This window comes from Nerophis lumbriciformis, linkage group LG19 (genome assembly GCF_033978685.3).
Source record: "Nerophis lumbriciformis linkage group LG19, RoL_Nlum_v2.1, whole genome shotgun sequence".
NCBI lineage: Eukaryota > Metazoa > Chordata > Actinopteri > Syngnathiformes > Syngnathidae > Nerophis > Nerophis lumbriciformis.
In genome coordinates this window covers 1,714,792-1,729,087 of record NC_084566.2, presented here as the reverse complement: position 1 = coordinate 1,729,087, position 14,296 = coordinate 1,714,792, and the positions used below count along the sequence as shown (strand labels likewise).

Genomic DNA, 14,296 nt, shown 5'->3' with positions numbered 1-14,296 from the left:
CTTTCTTTTTTGTTAGAAAACGACACACAGCACGACACTAATTAGGACACAACTCACTTTAAGCGTCGCAAGCAGGAAGTGAGGAGGAAGGGGAGGAGCTACAGAAGCTAGAGGAAACGACGGAAACCTGACGGTATGCCATGACAGGAAGAAGTCAAATGAAAACAAAAATAAAAACCTCTTTTGAGATAAAATTCACACAAACAATACTTCAATAACAAATTAAAAACATTTCAAAATATTAATAAAGTGCATTTTTAACTATGTTAAATATACATTAGTCTTGTGTAAAAGGTAATATATCAGTTGTTTTTTATACGTCCAGTGTTTTGACTGCCAGTTTGTTGGAAATAAGAGTATTATTTAGAATTTCCTAATAAAACATATTGGACTGCCACATTTTTGTAAAATTGTTTTTTATTAGAAAACAAAATGCAACAATCGAGACATGTGACAAGCGAGGGTCTCGGTGTGGGCTCACTTGAACCCTTTGCAGACTCCCTTGAGGGATTAAAACATTCTCAGGACATCTACAAATACAACTTCACATGGATGCATTATTGACATCTTCGGAAATCAAAGTAGTCAGCTAAACATGGCTTTTTGCAAAGCTTGTGCCCAACCTGTTCAACGAACACAACTGATGTGTCGACGGTCTGAAAATATATACATCAAATGATATTTTCCAGGGGCCAAACAATGAACGGTATACAAAATGACAATGTTCCCCACTGTGAACGTCAAGTGGAAACTAAAATGGGCTACAAGGTTTAAAAGGCAGAAAACAATATTTTCAAACAAGATGACATTCGCACAAAGTGAGATTTAGACAAAAACAAACATTTATTCGACGCTCGCACTCCTCCGCCGCTCGGCGTGTTTGTTGTTGCTGGACTCTCGCTGGTGATGGCTCCTCTCTTTGCTGTGACTGCGTTTGTGAGGGCGCTGCTCGCCGTCTCTTTCCTTCTCTCTGCTGTGGCTGCCATCCTGTTTCCTGCTCTTCTCCTCGCCTCCGCTTTTGTGCCGCTTCTCCCGGCTTCGACTTCGGCTCGACTTCTTGGCCTTGCGCTCTTCTCGGTGTCGCTCCCTGTCGTCTTTGTGGCGCCTGTCGTCGCTTTCCCCTTTGCTCTTTCGCTCTTTGGACTTCTCTTTCTCAGCGGGCCGATCTCGATGGTGGTCCCGCTCCTTTCTCTTGCTACGGTCGTCGCCGGCGTCACGCTCTTTGTCTCGCAGCTCTCTCCTTCGGTCGCGGCTGCTGCTGCAACTTCTTCTACGCTCACGCCGTTCTTGGTGGTTCCTCTCCGCGCTGCGGGATCGCCTCCTTTCCCGGTCCCCTCTGTCCCTGTCACGGCCGTCACGCTCCTTCCTCTGGCGTTCCCTCTCCCTTTCCAGTTCGCGGTCAAAGCTGGGGCCGTGACGCTCTCGTTCGCGATGGTGGCTCCGGCTCCTCGACCGTTTCGGAGAGCGCCTTGGGCTTGGGGTCCGCCTGGGGGTCCTGGTCAATGAAAACAAAAGCAACAATTAACAGCAATGCTACCTATCAGTCAGTCTCTCCAGGAACCTGCAATTTCCCGATCACGCCAGTCAGTGCCGGCCCAAGCCTCCATGGGGCCCTAAGCAAAATTTGATTTTGGGGCCCTCTATTTCTGCCAATAATATTGATTGATCATTCACACACCTACTATAAACTCATTGCGGCTCTGGCAGTGTTGTTTATATTATTGTCAGCCTGGCATGTCTTTACAAATGACATGTCATTTATAAAGATATGGGGGTGGCCCAGTTAAGAACATAAATAATACCAATGAATGAACGAATGATGTCCAGAGTGCCACATATGGTTCCTAATCTTAAAATGTAGAAAACATTCAGCTACAAGAGTGGCCTGGGGTTGAACAGTCCAAGTGATAAAGCTTTGTATTTACAGTAAGTGTCATCTTGTCTCATCAGTCTTGTACATATTAGTCTTTAATTACTAGTTTATATTTATAGTTAATTGTTCATATTTAATGTTTACTTTGTACAAAGAGAGCGCAGTCTACTGAAGTTAAATTCCATGTGTGTTAAACATAACTGGACAATAAAGCTGATTCTGATTCACTTTATTATTTTGGTAACAAAAACCTGAAACAGCAATGTGCAAAAATGTTGACCTAAAATTGTGTTTTTGTACAATAATATATCTTTGATCATTTAGAAATCATCAGTCAGACTCGTACATGGAAAAAAATAAAAGAATAATAATTTTTTGTTAATTGCTTTTGGGGGCCCCCTGGTGGCCGCGGGGCCCTAAGCAAGCGCTTAGTACGCTTATGCCTTGGGCCGGCTCTGACGCCAGTTCACGTAAAGTTAACAAATCTACGCAAATTATGCGCAGTCTCGTAACACCTCTGCATATTTTTGCCAATCCATTTCGGCTCTGAGCTGCACTCAAATGCACATGTCAACCGTCTAATCCGGGGGTCTGCGACCTGCGGCTCTTTAGCGCCGCCCGAGTGGCTCCCTGGACCTTTTTCAGAAATGTATGAAAATAGAAAAAGATATTTTTGTTTTAAATATTGCTTCTGTAGGAGGACAACATGACAAACCTCCCTAAATGTTAGAAATCCCACTGTTTATGTTAAACATGATTCTCTGATGAGAGTATTTGGTGAGCGCTGTTTTGTCCTACTAATTTTGGTGGTCAGTGCATGACTGGAAGCTAATCGATGCTAACATGCTATTTAGGCTAACTTTATGTACGTAATGCATCATTATGCGTCACTTGTAGATATATTTGAGCTCATTTAATTTCCCATGTCCTCTGTGTATTTAATTTATATATGCATTTCTCATGACATATTACTTGTATGTAATATTTGCCTGCATTTCTGATAGTTGTTTGTGTGCCGTTATAGACCACAGCAAACGTAACCCAGCTTGCATAGATAGTTCTAAATACATTAGAAGAAGACATCCTGCCGTGTCCTTTAACTTGGACACACACATCTATACCTTTGGCCATTCTAAACCAGTAATTTAGAAGAGTTATCACACCCTCTGAGAAGCCTGTGTTTTCCAATGTTGTAAAAACGGGTAGACTAAATATTACATTTCAACATTTCTGTCAACAAAGATTTGTCAGCCTGCGACACAGTCATTTTGACAGTAGGCTAATATAGACACTTATATCATGTGTTGACTTCATTATATCACTTATATAAGACTTTGAATTTTTTGCGGCTTAGTTGGGTCATCTCAGACATTTCCGTGATCGTGGAGAGGAAAGGTCCGTTTCTCAATGCATTTTTCATCTAGGGGGGTTACTAAAAAAATTTGGCCGTGGTGTACTTTTCCAAATGGTGGGAACATTTTTATGAAAGCCCAAAATCCATGATGGCCAGCATGGAAATGAACTTTTGAATGGTTTGACCTACAATGACGCACAATACATGATTTCAGAGCTTATTTTGGTCAAGGAATACACATTTGGTGGTTATGTAATGAAATGACCTATTTTTGATCTTCAAATCCAAGATGACTGCCAGTTTTAGGCTTAAAATTGTGTTGTGTTCTTTTTTTTTTTTTAAATCAGCCAGAGCCTTCATATTAGGCTTTAATGAAAGCTCTATTCAGGATGAATGGAGTTATGAACACAGGGGATAGGTGGGTATCTTCCACCATACTCCATCTATCTGTGAAGATCAGAGATATGAATACCCCTGTGTTATTGGCCCCAAATGCAAGGTTGTCTGACTGTGCTTATTTGGACCTGCTAGGAGTTTTCTTCTATCGGCATAGCTCTCAGGGTTCACGGAGGTGCTCAAGCTCCCTTAGCAGACAAGGTGAACAATCAAAAGGTAGGTTTTGTTTTTGTTTTTTTTTGTTAATTTTTTTTTAGAAATACAACAATAAACAGTCTGACGGCCTTAAGGGCAGATTTGAAGGCAACATCTCTCTCTGGCTAACACAAAAACTGAACCATATAATGTCAAAGTGAAAATATAATTTCAAATATCAAAGATATTGTAGGGAAGCACGTTTAGTACATGTGCCTTACAATACGAAGGTCTTGAGTTCAATCCCGGGCTCGGGATCTTTCTGTGTGGAGTTTACATAGGTTCCCTCCGGGTACTCCGGCTTCCTCCCACCTCCAAAGACATGCACCTGGGGATAGGGTGATTGGCAACACTAAATTGGCCCTAGTGTGCGAATGTTGTCTATCTATCTGTGTTGGCCCTGCGATGAGGTGGAAACTTGTCCAGGGTGCACCCCGCCTTCCGCCCAACTGTAGTTGAGATAGGCTCCAGCAACCCCCGCGACCCCGAAAGGGACAAGTGGTAGAAAATCGGTGGATGGAAACATATTGTAAAAATAAAAAGGAAATAAGGTGGAGGGCAAAGGTTGGTAGAAAACACTACAGAAAAAAAAAAAAAAAAAAAAAAAAGAGTAGTGGTGGATGTAAATTAAGCTAAGAAAACTATATAGGCTAATGTAACAACTTGTTGACGTTTGTTGAGAACCGGAGGCATAATCACTATTCTTCATCATCACCGTTGACTCAACTAGCCGTGAGAGACGAACCCTGAGCTTTGCCTCTTCTATGATTGTGTGGCGCTTGAAGGAGTGCCATGCAGACAAGTAAGCTGATTCTTAAAACCTGGCCTCGCTTCCTGCTTGGGTGCTTCATGTCCATACCTTGCAGGCACCATACACATTTTGTTTTGTCATGGAGAGGCCTACCTACTGATGAACGAAGGCACTTTGGTACTTTTGGTACTGGCGCTTTCGCTTTGGTCTCTCTGCCACTTCACCATCAACATCACTCTGAGCAGGCATTTCAGATATTGAACACTGAGCACCTTCACTTTCCTTATCTTTGCGTCGCCTGTCTTGCTCAAGTACTTGTGAAGATCCATCCATTTTCTACCGCTTGTACATTTTTGGGGTCGCGGGGGGTGCTGGAGCCTATCTCAGCTGCATTCGGGCGGAAGGCGGGATACACCCTGGACAAGTCGCCACCTCATCGCAGGGCCAACACAGATAGACAGACAACATTCACACTCACATTCACACACTAGGGCCAATTTAGTGTTGCCAATCAATCTATCCCCAGGTGCATGTTTTTGGCGGTGGGAGTAAGCCGGAGTACACGGAGGGAACCCACGCAGTCACGGGGAGAACATGCAAACTCCACACAGAAAGATCCCGAGCCCGGGTTTGAACTCAGGAATTCTCAGGACCTTCGTATTGTGAGGCACATGCACTAACCCCTGTACCACCGTGCTGCCCGTGAAGATGAGATAGAAATATAACATGACAAATGCAAGTAGTGATTGCTTGGCCCATCTTCTCAGGAGGTGGTGGGGTAAACATCAGCAAATTTATCAAGTCCTGACCATTTTAGGTATTTGATTTATAAGCTGTCCCATTTGCCTTGATTTATGCTATCAGTGGTATTACAAGGCTTGCCACATTTTAGGACACATTCATAGGAGAGTGTGTGCTTTGTCCTTCTTTGGGAGGGAAAGTATCTCACATAGCCGCTGGAAGAATTTGTAACATGTTAGAAGTGAATGGAATCCTAATTTAAATGGGGAAATATACATTCTAAGTGTATAAATGAAAGATTGGGAAATATAATTTTTATGTGTATAAATGAAACAGGCTTTAGATTGAAGTTAGCAACTGCAGCAAAGTGTGAGCATTCTATTTTATGTCAATTAGAAGTATTTTATCTGCACTTTTCCATTTTAATTGAAATAATGATTATTTTATGTTTTGTTCCTCAATGTAATTCTGCTGTGTAATTCTGTTTCTGTAAAGCACTTTGAATTTCCCTGTGTACGAATTGTGCTATACAAATAAACTTGCCTTGCCTATTTTGCCTGCAAGCAGTGCTGTACATGTGTTTGAGTAACTTTTCCCCCATAAACTAGTAGGGCATAGCAGGCTTAATATTTGGAGTAGAACCATGACATTGGTAAGCTAAGAATCTTCTCTTTCCGCTAGTGTATATTACTCAACAAATCTTTTTGTGACTTGTGACTAATTTCGATAGAGCAGGTCACATAGTGTATCCTCAGTAGCCTACCCTATTTACTGGGAAACCACATAACAACTACACAAACATTGACTTTATTTACTTCAGAGATTACTTCTGTGTATTTATATTGTGTATTATTCAACTCATCATGAGTAGAGCTTATTATGAAGACTTTAGCCGATTTTTACAAAATTTAAAGAAAACATTTTGAGCTGAAAACTGGCCGCCATCTTGGATTTGACGGTCAAAAATAGGTCATATTATTACATAACCACCAGTTATGTATTCCTTGACCAAAATTAGCTCTGAAATCATGTATTGTGCATCATTGTATGTCAAACCATTCAAAAGTTCATTTCCACGGCGGTCATCCTGGATTTTGGGCACTCACGAAGTTTGCTCGCCATTTTGAAAAACAAATGTTTGTTTCTTGTGTTGATGAAGCAGGAACAACAACGTGTAATCTATCAACTCTTTAATGCTCAAACGGGACAATCCTCCTGCATAGCTCAGACCTACTTCCTGTTCCTGTCTACAGCAGCCTTCTTGATAATGCCATATACGGTAATAACATTTACTTCCTAGTTTACGTGTATTTATATAACCTTTAATTATCCATGGTGAGACAATTGAGAACAGATTTCCATTTGCAATGCTGAGCTAGTAAAGAGGCAGCATTGACATGTTAGAGATGTTGACGTGTGATAATCTCTCATGTCATTTACCAACAAAAATGATCGCTACAGATCGCTCTTACCAGTTGACAAATCCTCTTACAGTGCTGGGACAAATCAATTGGAACATAAATGAATGTTTAAAATGGGAAAACACTTTAAGCGCAAAACATACACAGACAATGTTTGCATTTCGCTGACAAGAGTAGACAGCAGACAACAAGGAAGCCTTTGGTGGTGTCTAGTTCTGTAATTATAATTACCATAAATTCCAGACTTTAAGCCACTACTTTTTCCCTATGCGGCTTATAAAACGCTATGCCGCCATTTTTTTGGACACGTTCGCTCACTGCAGGTACTGCAGTGTCCTTCCATCCGGAAGTCGTAGTGCTGTTCCATCTTCTAGTCGTCCAAAGCGTTTCTATGTTAGTATTATTAACTTACAACGGCATTCTCTTTGTATTGTTTCAGTTTTACAAACTCCTCAGTAAATTCACCTAAACATGACCGTGGAGTTATTGAGTCTGTTTAGCTGATTGGAGAGCTAGCTTTCGGAGCCGGTGGGTCCATGACGATAAATTCTGTTTTGTTTGATCAACCGTTTTACTGCTGTGTTACAGACACCTTTGGAAAACAATTACGGTATCTAATTAAACATTTACAAAATGTTTCTCTGTAAATAACTCATTTCACAACGTATATATCTGCAGCTCATAGTCCGGTGCGGCTGATATATGGAAACATATTTCCCCCCCTAAAATGTGCGGCTTATATACCGGTGCACTTAATAGTGCAGAAAATATGGTAATTATTGCTATTATTACTTATAATTAATTAACACAGTACAGTAATTTGACAATTTATCTTCCGCCACTTACTTTGAAGTATTTCTGGTATAAAACAAGTGAAACATAAACAGTATTTGTTCAACAATTTTTGATACACTTAAACACATTACACATTGTTTAAACAACCATGACACCACACGAGTTAATCTTATTAAAAAAAATTCAGGCTAAAAACTTTGCAACTATCTGGAAAAGTTACTGCGAATTTCGGCATTTTAGGACGCACAAATAAAAAAAACTGGAGAGACTGAAAAGTAAATATTGACAAAATACTGCAGTGACATCAACATAATTTAACTTTATAATTCTATGTAAAAAGAAAAGCAAAGTTCGACAAAAAAAGTTTACTACCTGGAACGTCTGCGCTCGCCTTGCCTCCCCGCCTCCCCGAAATCCTCCTCTTCCTCCACCGGCTCCTTCTGAACCATCTTGCGTGGCCTGGCCTTCATCTGCTGGTCGATGTTCTTCTGCACGGGCACGGGGATGCGGGGGAACAGAGTGGAGAACCACTCCAGTTTGGTGAGGAACGAGCGCAGCATCTCGCCGACGGTCATCACGCAGCCTCCACCGGCCTTCACGTCCAGCTCCTGGAATCAGACGGCGGAGGGAAGCCGACAGTAAGTCACTTGGCGTGCATTCTTATCACTGTTTCATCAAGTCAAAAAAAGGCTTTATGTGATGACCAAGTACTGAGCCTTCACCTCTGTTCATCTAGCTTAATTTTTCAAATCAAATGTGTCTGTCTTTACTTTTAACAGAGGAAACAATATCACAAATAGTTTGGCTCGTCTAAGCTGTCTAACAGACTCTGACATCTGTGCTCACACAGCGAGATATAACAGATTAGTGACACCCAATCTTCCTTCACTTTAAAGGGTATGTTTGATAGGTGAGGTGAGCAATCCAACAACATGATGCTCATTGTGCTGAAAGGGCACCCCCCCTCAGCACAATGAGGAGCAACGACGGAACCCACGGTGGAAGCACAGATGTGAGCGGGCAGGAAGTGCACACCCGCTTGAACAGTCCTTTACTTTTTTTTGTATGGTAGAGAACAGCCGCTTTGCACTCACACACACAAACCAACAGTGCTGAGATACACTATCCAATTCACCTGCTGCACAATGGGCATCTAAAGAAAAAAACAGGGGAATTAACCAGTTGGGTAGGATTATGAAAATGTATAAATATGATTTATTCATTTCAATAGAATGCAGAACAACAAAAGGAGGCCTGGTTGCACACCTGGAATCAAATACATTCATTGGCCTAATCATTAGGTACACCTGCACATATCGAATCAGCTCTAGTAGAGCTGCAATAAACAATTTACTTGAGAGGGACAAGCGGTAGAAAATAGATGGATGGATGGATGGATAGACTCCGCCGTGTGCAATTTACCATGGCCTTCGACTTTGTGGATGACTTGCAGTCATTATATTTATTTCTATTATGAAAGGTGACAGTTTTCATTTTTAGCTGGCGGGCAGAGCAACCACAATAATATGACTCAACTAGATATATTGCAATAAGGATAAAGATATAACGTTTGGTACATAAATGATCATTTACCAAGTTCAAAATGGGTTAGAAAGACCCCAAATTTAGCTGCTGGCGAGCAGTAACATTGTGTAAATTCTGGTTCTATTATTTTGTCAAAACTATTATTATTCTACTTGCTAATTTTTTGTTAATATATTTTTGCTGTAAATAGTTTTACCTACACGTCTGTTAAAATGTACAAAGCACTTACTAAAAATTTGAGTATCAAATACCAAGTAGTTACGGGGATAGTATCGGTCATACCAATACTGATACTACAAACAACCATGAAAACAACAAAATATTTGTATCCAAAAAAATAATCTAAACGCTATAATATCGTCCATATACTGATACTATACTTGGTATCGTTACGGTGGATATGTGTCTCGATCCGCCCATCTTTGTTTACGTGCGAGCTTAGCGAATAGCTTATCCTCGTATGGAGTATAGTGTAGCATGTTTAGCTATTCCTCCTCTTCCAGTGATAATACTTGTAAGAAACAGTTTATTTGCCGGCATGGAGGCGAGAATTGCTGTCTTGGAAATGACTGCACTGTGGAGGGACGTTAGCAGCTAACAAGAATGCTAAAGATAATGCGTTCGCTTTTTGCTGTCAAATTTGCGGGACACAATGTGTCATCAACATGCATTATCACGATATGACGATAGTATCAAAATCTTTATTGTCGGCCAAATGTATATCATGCAACCTTACTTTACGGGGGGCCCGAGCCTACATTACCAAATGTTATATTGTATGTACTGTGTATACACATATAGGTGGAGCTGACCTAAACTAATCGAAACAGAGCAGGTGTGGTCGAGGAGCAAGTTGCGAAATCTGGGAGAAGAATACTGATTTATAATGTACACAACTTTGATGATTACCAAGTACTTTAATAAAATAAACTTACCGTGAATTACAAACTATAAGCCACTACTTTTTTCCTACATTTTGAACCCTGCTGCTTACAAAACGGTAAGGCTAATTTATGGATTTTTTTTTGTGCTAATTGCCATACGAATTTGTGTTCAATAGTTTTTAGTAAACCCAAGCAGAGACACTGAAATTGTGTTTTAGTTGTGATATAGCACCATCTTTTGGACGAGTTCACTCACTGCAAGTGCTGTGAGTTGAAAATGTGCTTCCCGTGTTGCTTTGACGTGAAAGTAAAACCGTCCATTGCGTTTCTGCTCAAAATATTTTGTTCATTCCTCTCAGCAACGTTTGTAAGTTTCACAATTTAACAAACAATTCATACTTACTAAACCGTCCCATGTGTGATGTCTGTGGGAGTGTTTCCATGCATATTTGTCCACGCTATTGCAATGAAATGAAACTAGGGTCGTTAGCATTAGCTAATATGCTGACACATCTAAGAGTGTCTGTGTTGGTATTATTAACTTACAATGGCGTTCTGTTTGTATTGTTTCAATTGAACAAATTCCTCAGTAAATTCACCAAAACGTCACCGTGGAGTTATTGAGCCTATTAAGCTAATTGGAGAGCTAGCTTTCGCAGCTGGGGACCATGACGATGTCTTCTGTTGTGTTTGATTAGCCATTTTACTGCCATTTTACAGACATTGTTTGGAAACAATTATGGTATGTAAATAAACATAATATTTTTGAGTAAAAAACTTATTTCACAACGTATTTATCTGCGGCTTACAGTCCGGTGCGGCTAATATATGGAAAAAAAATGTTCTTCAAAAATGTTGTGGGTGCGGCTAATATCCCGGTGCGCTCTAGTCCGGGAATCTGATTTTCTTTTAAAAGTCGCCAAAATGAGCAAAATCAAGTATCTTTACATATTTATATCTGTTTTTGTTATGCAAATTGCACTTTTGTTTTATTAATAACTGGCGGGAGAAGCGATTGCAAGCATGCTAGGACCATAGTCGCATACCGTGCTTGAGTACAGCACTAAGATTGTGCAGGTGTACCTAATAAAAGCATCCAGTGAGTGTAATAGCATTGTTATATCATAACAAAACGCTGCAATTGCCATTTATAGATAATATTCTTTTTGTGTAATAAGCCCAGGTAAAATCTTGCCGAAAGCATATGGACATGCCTTTTATATAATATATATCACAAAAGACTAATGAAATATGTGCTCTGCATCATTTGAGGTACTTACCCTGAAAACAACCAGCAGCGTGGCAGTGAGCAAGTAACCTAGCTACTCAGGTTTAGGGGACAACACTGCAGGTAATTAAGCCAAATGAAGGCAAAGGTGAAAAATCAGCGCATCACAGCAGGAGAAGGAGAGGGTCAGTTTCAAATGCACAAGTTGTTTCATGGCGAGAAATAGAAACATAAAAGTATTACCAGGCATGACATACCTCCTCATCATCCATGAAGTCATCATACCAGTCTACTAAATCTGACGGGGGCTGTGTGTATCTAAAAGAGGTAAGAAAACATCATGAAGAATCACAGTTTCATGTTCTGTCCCTAATGAAAAGCCTTACCGTATGTACATGAAACCAAGTGCTCGGATGTAGGGCGAGTCTGTGTGAGTGATCAGACCCATCAGCTGTTTGCGTGTCAACTTCAGAGTAAACAGTTTGTACAATAGACAGAAGGCCGTTGACACAATGCCTCCCGTGCCGACTCCGCGAACCTAGTATGGATGAAGACAAGTCTATAGAGCAACTCATTGTACATAAGAAAAGAAAACATTTTAAGATATGATATAATACAATAACATTAGTGGATACTGTACGTGATGCTAGAGATGATAATACAAGGGGGGTAAAGGATGGGGAATAGAAAAAGCACGTACTTCTCACTTACCCCTCCGCACATTCCAGTCTGACCTGCAGTCTTTCTACTTCCTTTCTCCCATGGCTCAACATGAGTCACCTGCACAGATGGCACAATTATCATTCCCACATAATTAGACTACTGTATGCAAATATTAAAGTCTGCTCGAGCATGATAGGCTTTAACTTGTATTGTCCATCCATCTATTTTCTATCGCTTGTCCCTTTTGGGGTTGCGGGGGGTGCTGGAGCCTATCTCAGCTGCATTCGGGCGAAAGGCGGTGTTCACTCCTATTGAGAAGTGGCCTAGTGGTTAGAGTGTCCGCCCTGAGATCGGTAGGTTGAGAGTTCAAACCCCTGCCGAGTCATACCAAAGACTATAAAAATGGGACCCATTCCCTCCCTGCTTGGCACTCAGCATCAAGGGTTGGAATTGGGGGTTAAATCACCTAAATGATTAGCGGGCGCGGCACCGCTGCTGCTCACTGCTCCCCTCACCTCCCAGGGGGTGATCAAGGGTGATGGGTCAAATGCAGAGAATAATTTCGCCACACCTCGTGTGTGTGTGTGACAATCATTGGCACTTTAACTTTAGTTGTTCAGCAGCAGGAGGAGCGAGCTAGCACCACTTGGTTTACTACTGGGCTTTAAGACTTTGTGGATAATTCCATGTCTTTCTATTCATTCTTTTTGATTGATTGATTGCAACTTGTATTAGTAGATTGCACAGTACAGTACATATTACGTACAATTGACCACTAAATGGTATCACCCGAATAAGTTTTTCAACTGGTTTAAGTCGGGGTCCACGTTAATCAATTCATGGTAAAACAACATTCAACATTCTCGTTATGCAATGTGGCCGCTATTACTATTGATTGATTGATTGATTGAAACTTGTATTAGTAGATCGCACAGTTCAGTACATATTCCGTACAATTGACCACTAAATGGTAACACCCGAATAAGTTTTTCAACTTGTTTAAGTCGGGGTCCACGTAAATCAATTCATGGTTACTAACGAGTAGGAGGAGCGTTTGCACTCATTTTAAAACATGAGGGCAAACAAATAACATTGCTAATGACTGATACTTGTGGTTAGTTGTGTTTGACTAATCATTTGAGTATTTTAACACCCACAAGTTAATATTTGATTGGCTTGCGTACAAGTGCCCACTGTTAGCTATTAGCTTCAGATGTTAGCATGGTCAACAGCCCATAGCTATCAATATTGTGACCAAATTCGACACGCGGCGTAAAATTAGACAAATACAAATGCTCATGACCACGTTCATACATTTCTTGGCGACTTGAACCGTGGCAGCAGTTAGCGAAACGTTAGCCTGACGTAGCGGTCGCTAGCTAACTAGCATGCGCTAGTATTGTCGAGCATTACCTTGAAATAGATTTCGTCCACCACTTCATGGTATGTCTTTAACTCATACAGCTGGACTTTGAAATATGGCGAAGAAAGCACATTTGTAAGAATCATTGGGTTGAGGTTCATAGTCTTCTCGTTGCCCCACAGGGGCAATACGTTGCCATGTTTTCCAGACGCAGGCTTGCTAACGGCCTGGTTAGCCATGCTAGCTAAATCCCGCGAAGCCGAGTAGTTTTCAAGTACTGCAGATCTCCTTCCGCCTATGAATCCATCTGTTTGTTTCTATTCCGTTCCGATTGTTATCAAGTGTGTCCGTTTTAGAAGCAAAATAATACAAAACGGATGATAACAACTTCCCGCCGTTGTGGTGAGCTAAAGTGCTGATGCGAGGTGGAACCGGAAGTGGAAGGTGGCGTCTTGTTGCGGTTGCAGTAGGCTGGGAGCCGCTATGGCAGCCGCTCTCCCTACGTCAACATTTTACAAGCTGTTACTGAATGCTTTAAATTTGGATCTTAACACAAACAAAAGCATGTGTAAGTACTGTATCATCTTTTTTTTTTAATCTATAATTGCCTTTGATTTTCTGTCGGTGCTTTATTGAATGATGAAAAAATAGACGAGTCATCCGGAGGCTAGTTTTAACTTCATTTCTATGCTTCTTGTGAAAATGTTTTCTTCAAAATATCTTGTTAGTCTTAGACTATCTTGTCGCTAGTGAGACTATATTTTCAAAATAAATTATACTGCAGTATATTTTGATTCACGAATGTGTGACGTCACCACTTCAGAACGCATGCGTGCTAATGAAACAGTCGCGCTCTGAAAATATTTATAATGTGGAAAATAGAATTCATAAATTTCATATATCACTTCTCATAAAAACTCAAAGATGCTTTATAAAAATCACACGTTAAAGGAGATTAAAAGCTTGTTTGAAGTTTTTAACTTTTGAATACAATTATAAAGTTTGTCTACACCAGGGGTCTCCAAACTACGGCCCGCCAGCGTCCAAAATCCGGCCCGCAGGAAGTCCCAAGTTTAAAAAATTTTTT

General features: G+C 40.7%; 2 protein-coding genes across 2 annotated transcripts in view; one reads left to right on the top strand and one right to left on the bottom strand.

The window, feature by feature from the left end:
- Positions 1 to 399: 399 nt before the first annotated feature.
- prpf38b (pre-mRNA processing factor 38B) lies at positions 400 to 13,683 on the bottom strand. Its single transcript, XM_061979754.2, has 6 exons — positions 13,260 to 13,683; positions 11,895 to 11,963; positions 11,570 to 11,721; positions 11,441 to 11,501; positions 7,899 to 8,134; positions 400 to 1,495 (listed from the first exon to the last, which is right to left on the bottom strand). The coding sequence occupies exons 1-6, from the start codon at positions 13,446 to 13,448 to the stop codon at positions 844 to 846; spliced, it is 1,359 nt and encodes a 452-aa protein (XP_061835738.1). The 5' UTR covers positions 13,449 to 13,683; the 3' UTR covers positions 400 to 843.
- Positions 13,619 to 14,296, top strand: part of LOC133618919 (mitochondrial adenyl nucleotide antiporter SLC25A24-like) — a 39,206-nt gene continuing 38,528 nt past the window's right edge. The window contains exon 1 of the mRNA XM_061979753.2: positions 13,619 to 13,777. The gene's annotated coding sequence lies outside the window, so the exon portion shown is untranslated. The remainder of the gene's footprint in view (positions 13,778 to 14,296) is intronic.

Excerpts from the sequence above, each read along its gene's own strand:
- prpf38b (XM_061979754.2), bottom strand. The coding sequence starts at position 13,448 with ATGGCTAACCAGGCCGTTAGCAAGCCTGCGTCTGGAAAACATGGCAAC. Across the intron at positions 8,135-11,440 it reads ACTTCATGGATGATGAGGAG|GAGCTGGACGTGAAGGCCGG; the intron begins GTATGTCATGCC and ends GTCTGATTCCAG. Across the intron at positions 1,496-7,898 it reads GGCGAGCGCAGACGTTCCAG|GACCCCCAGGCGGACCCCAA; the intron begins GTAGTAAACTTT and ends TTCATTGACCAG.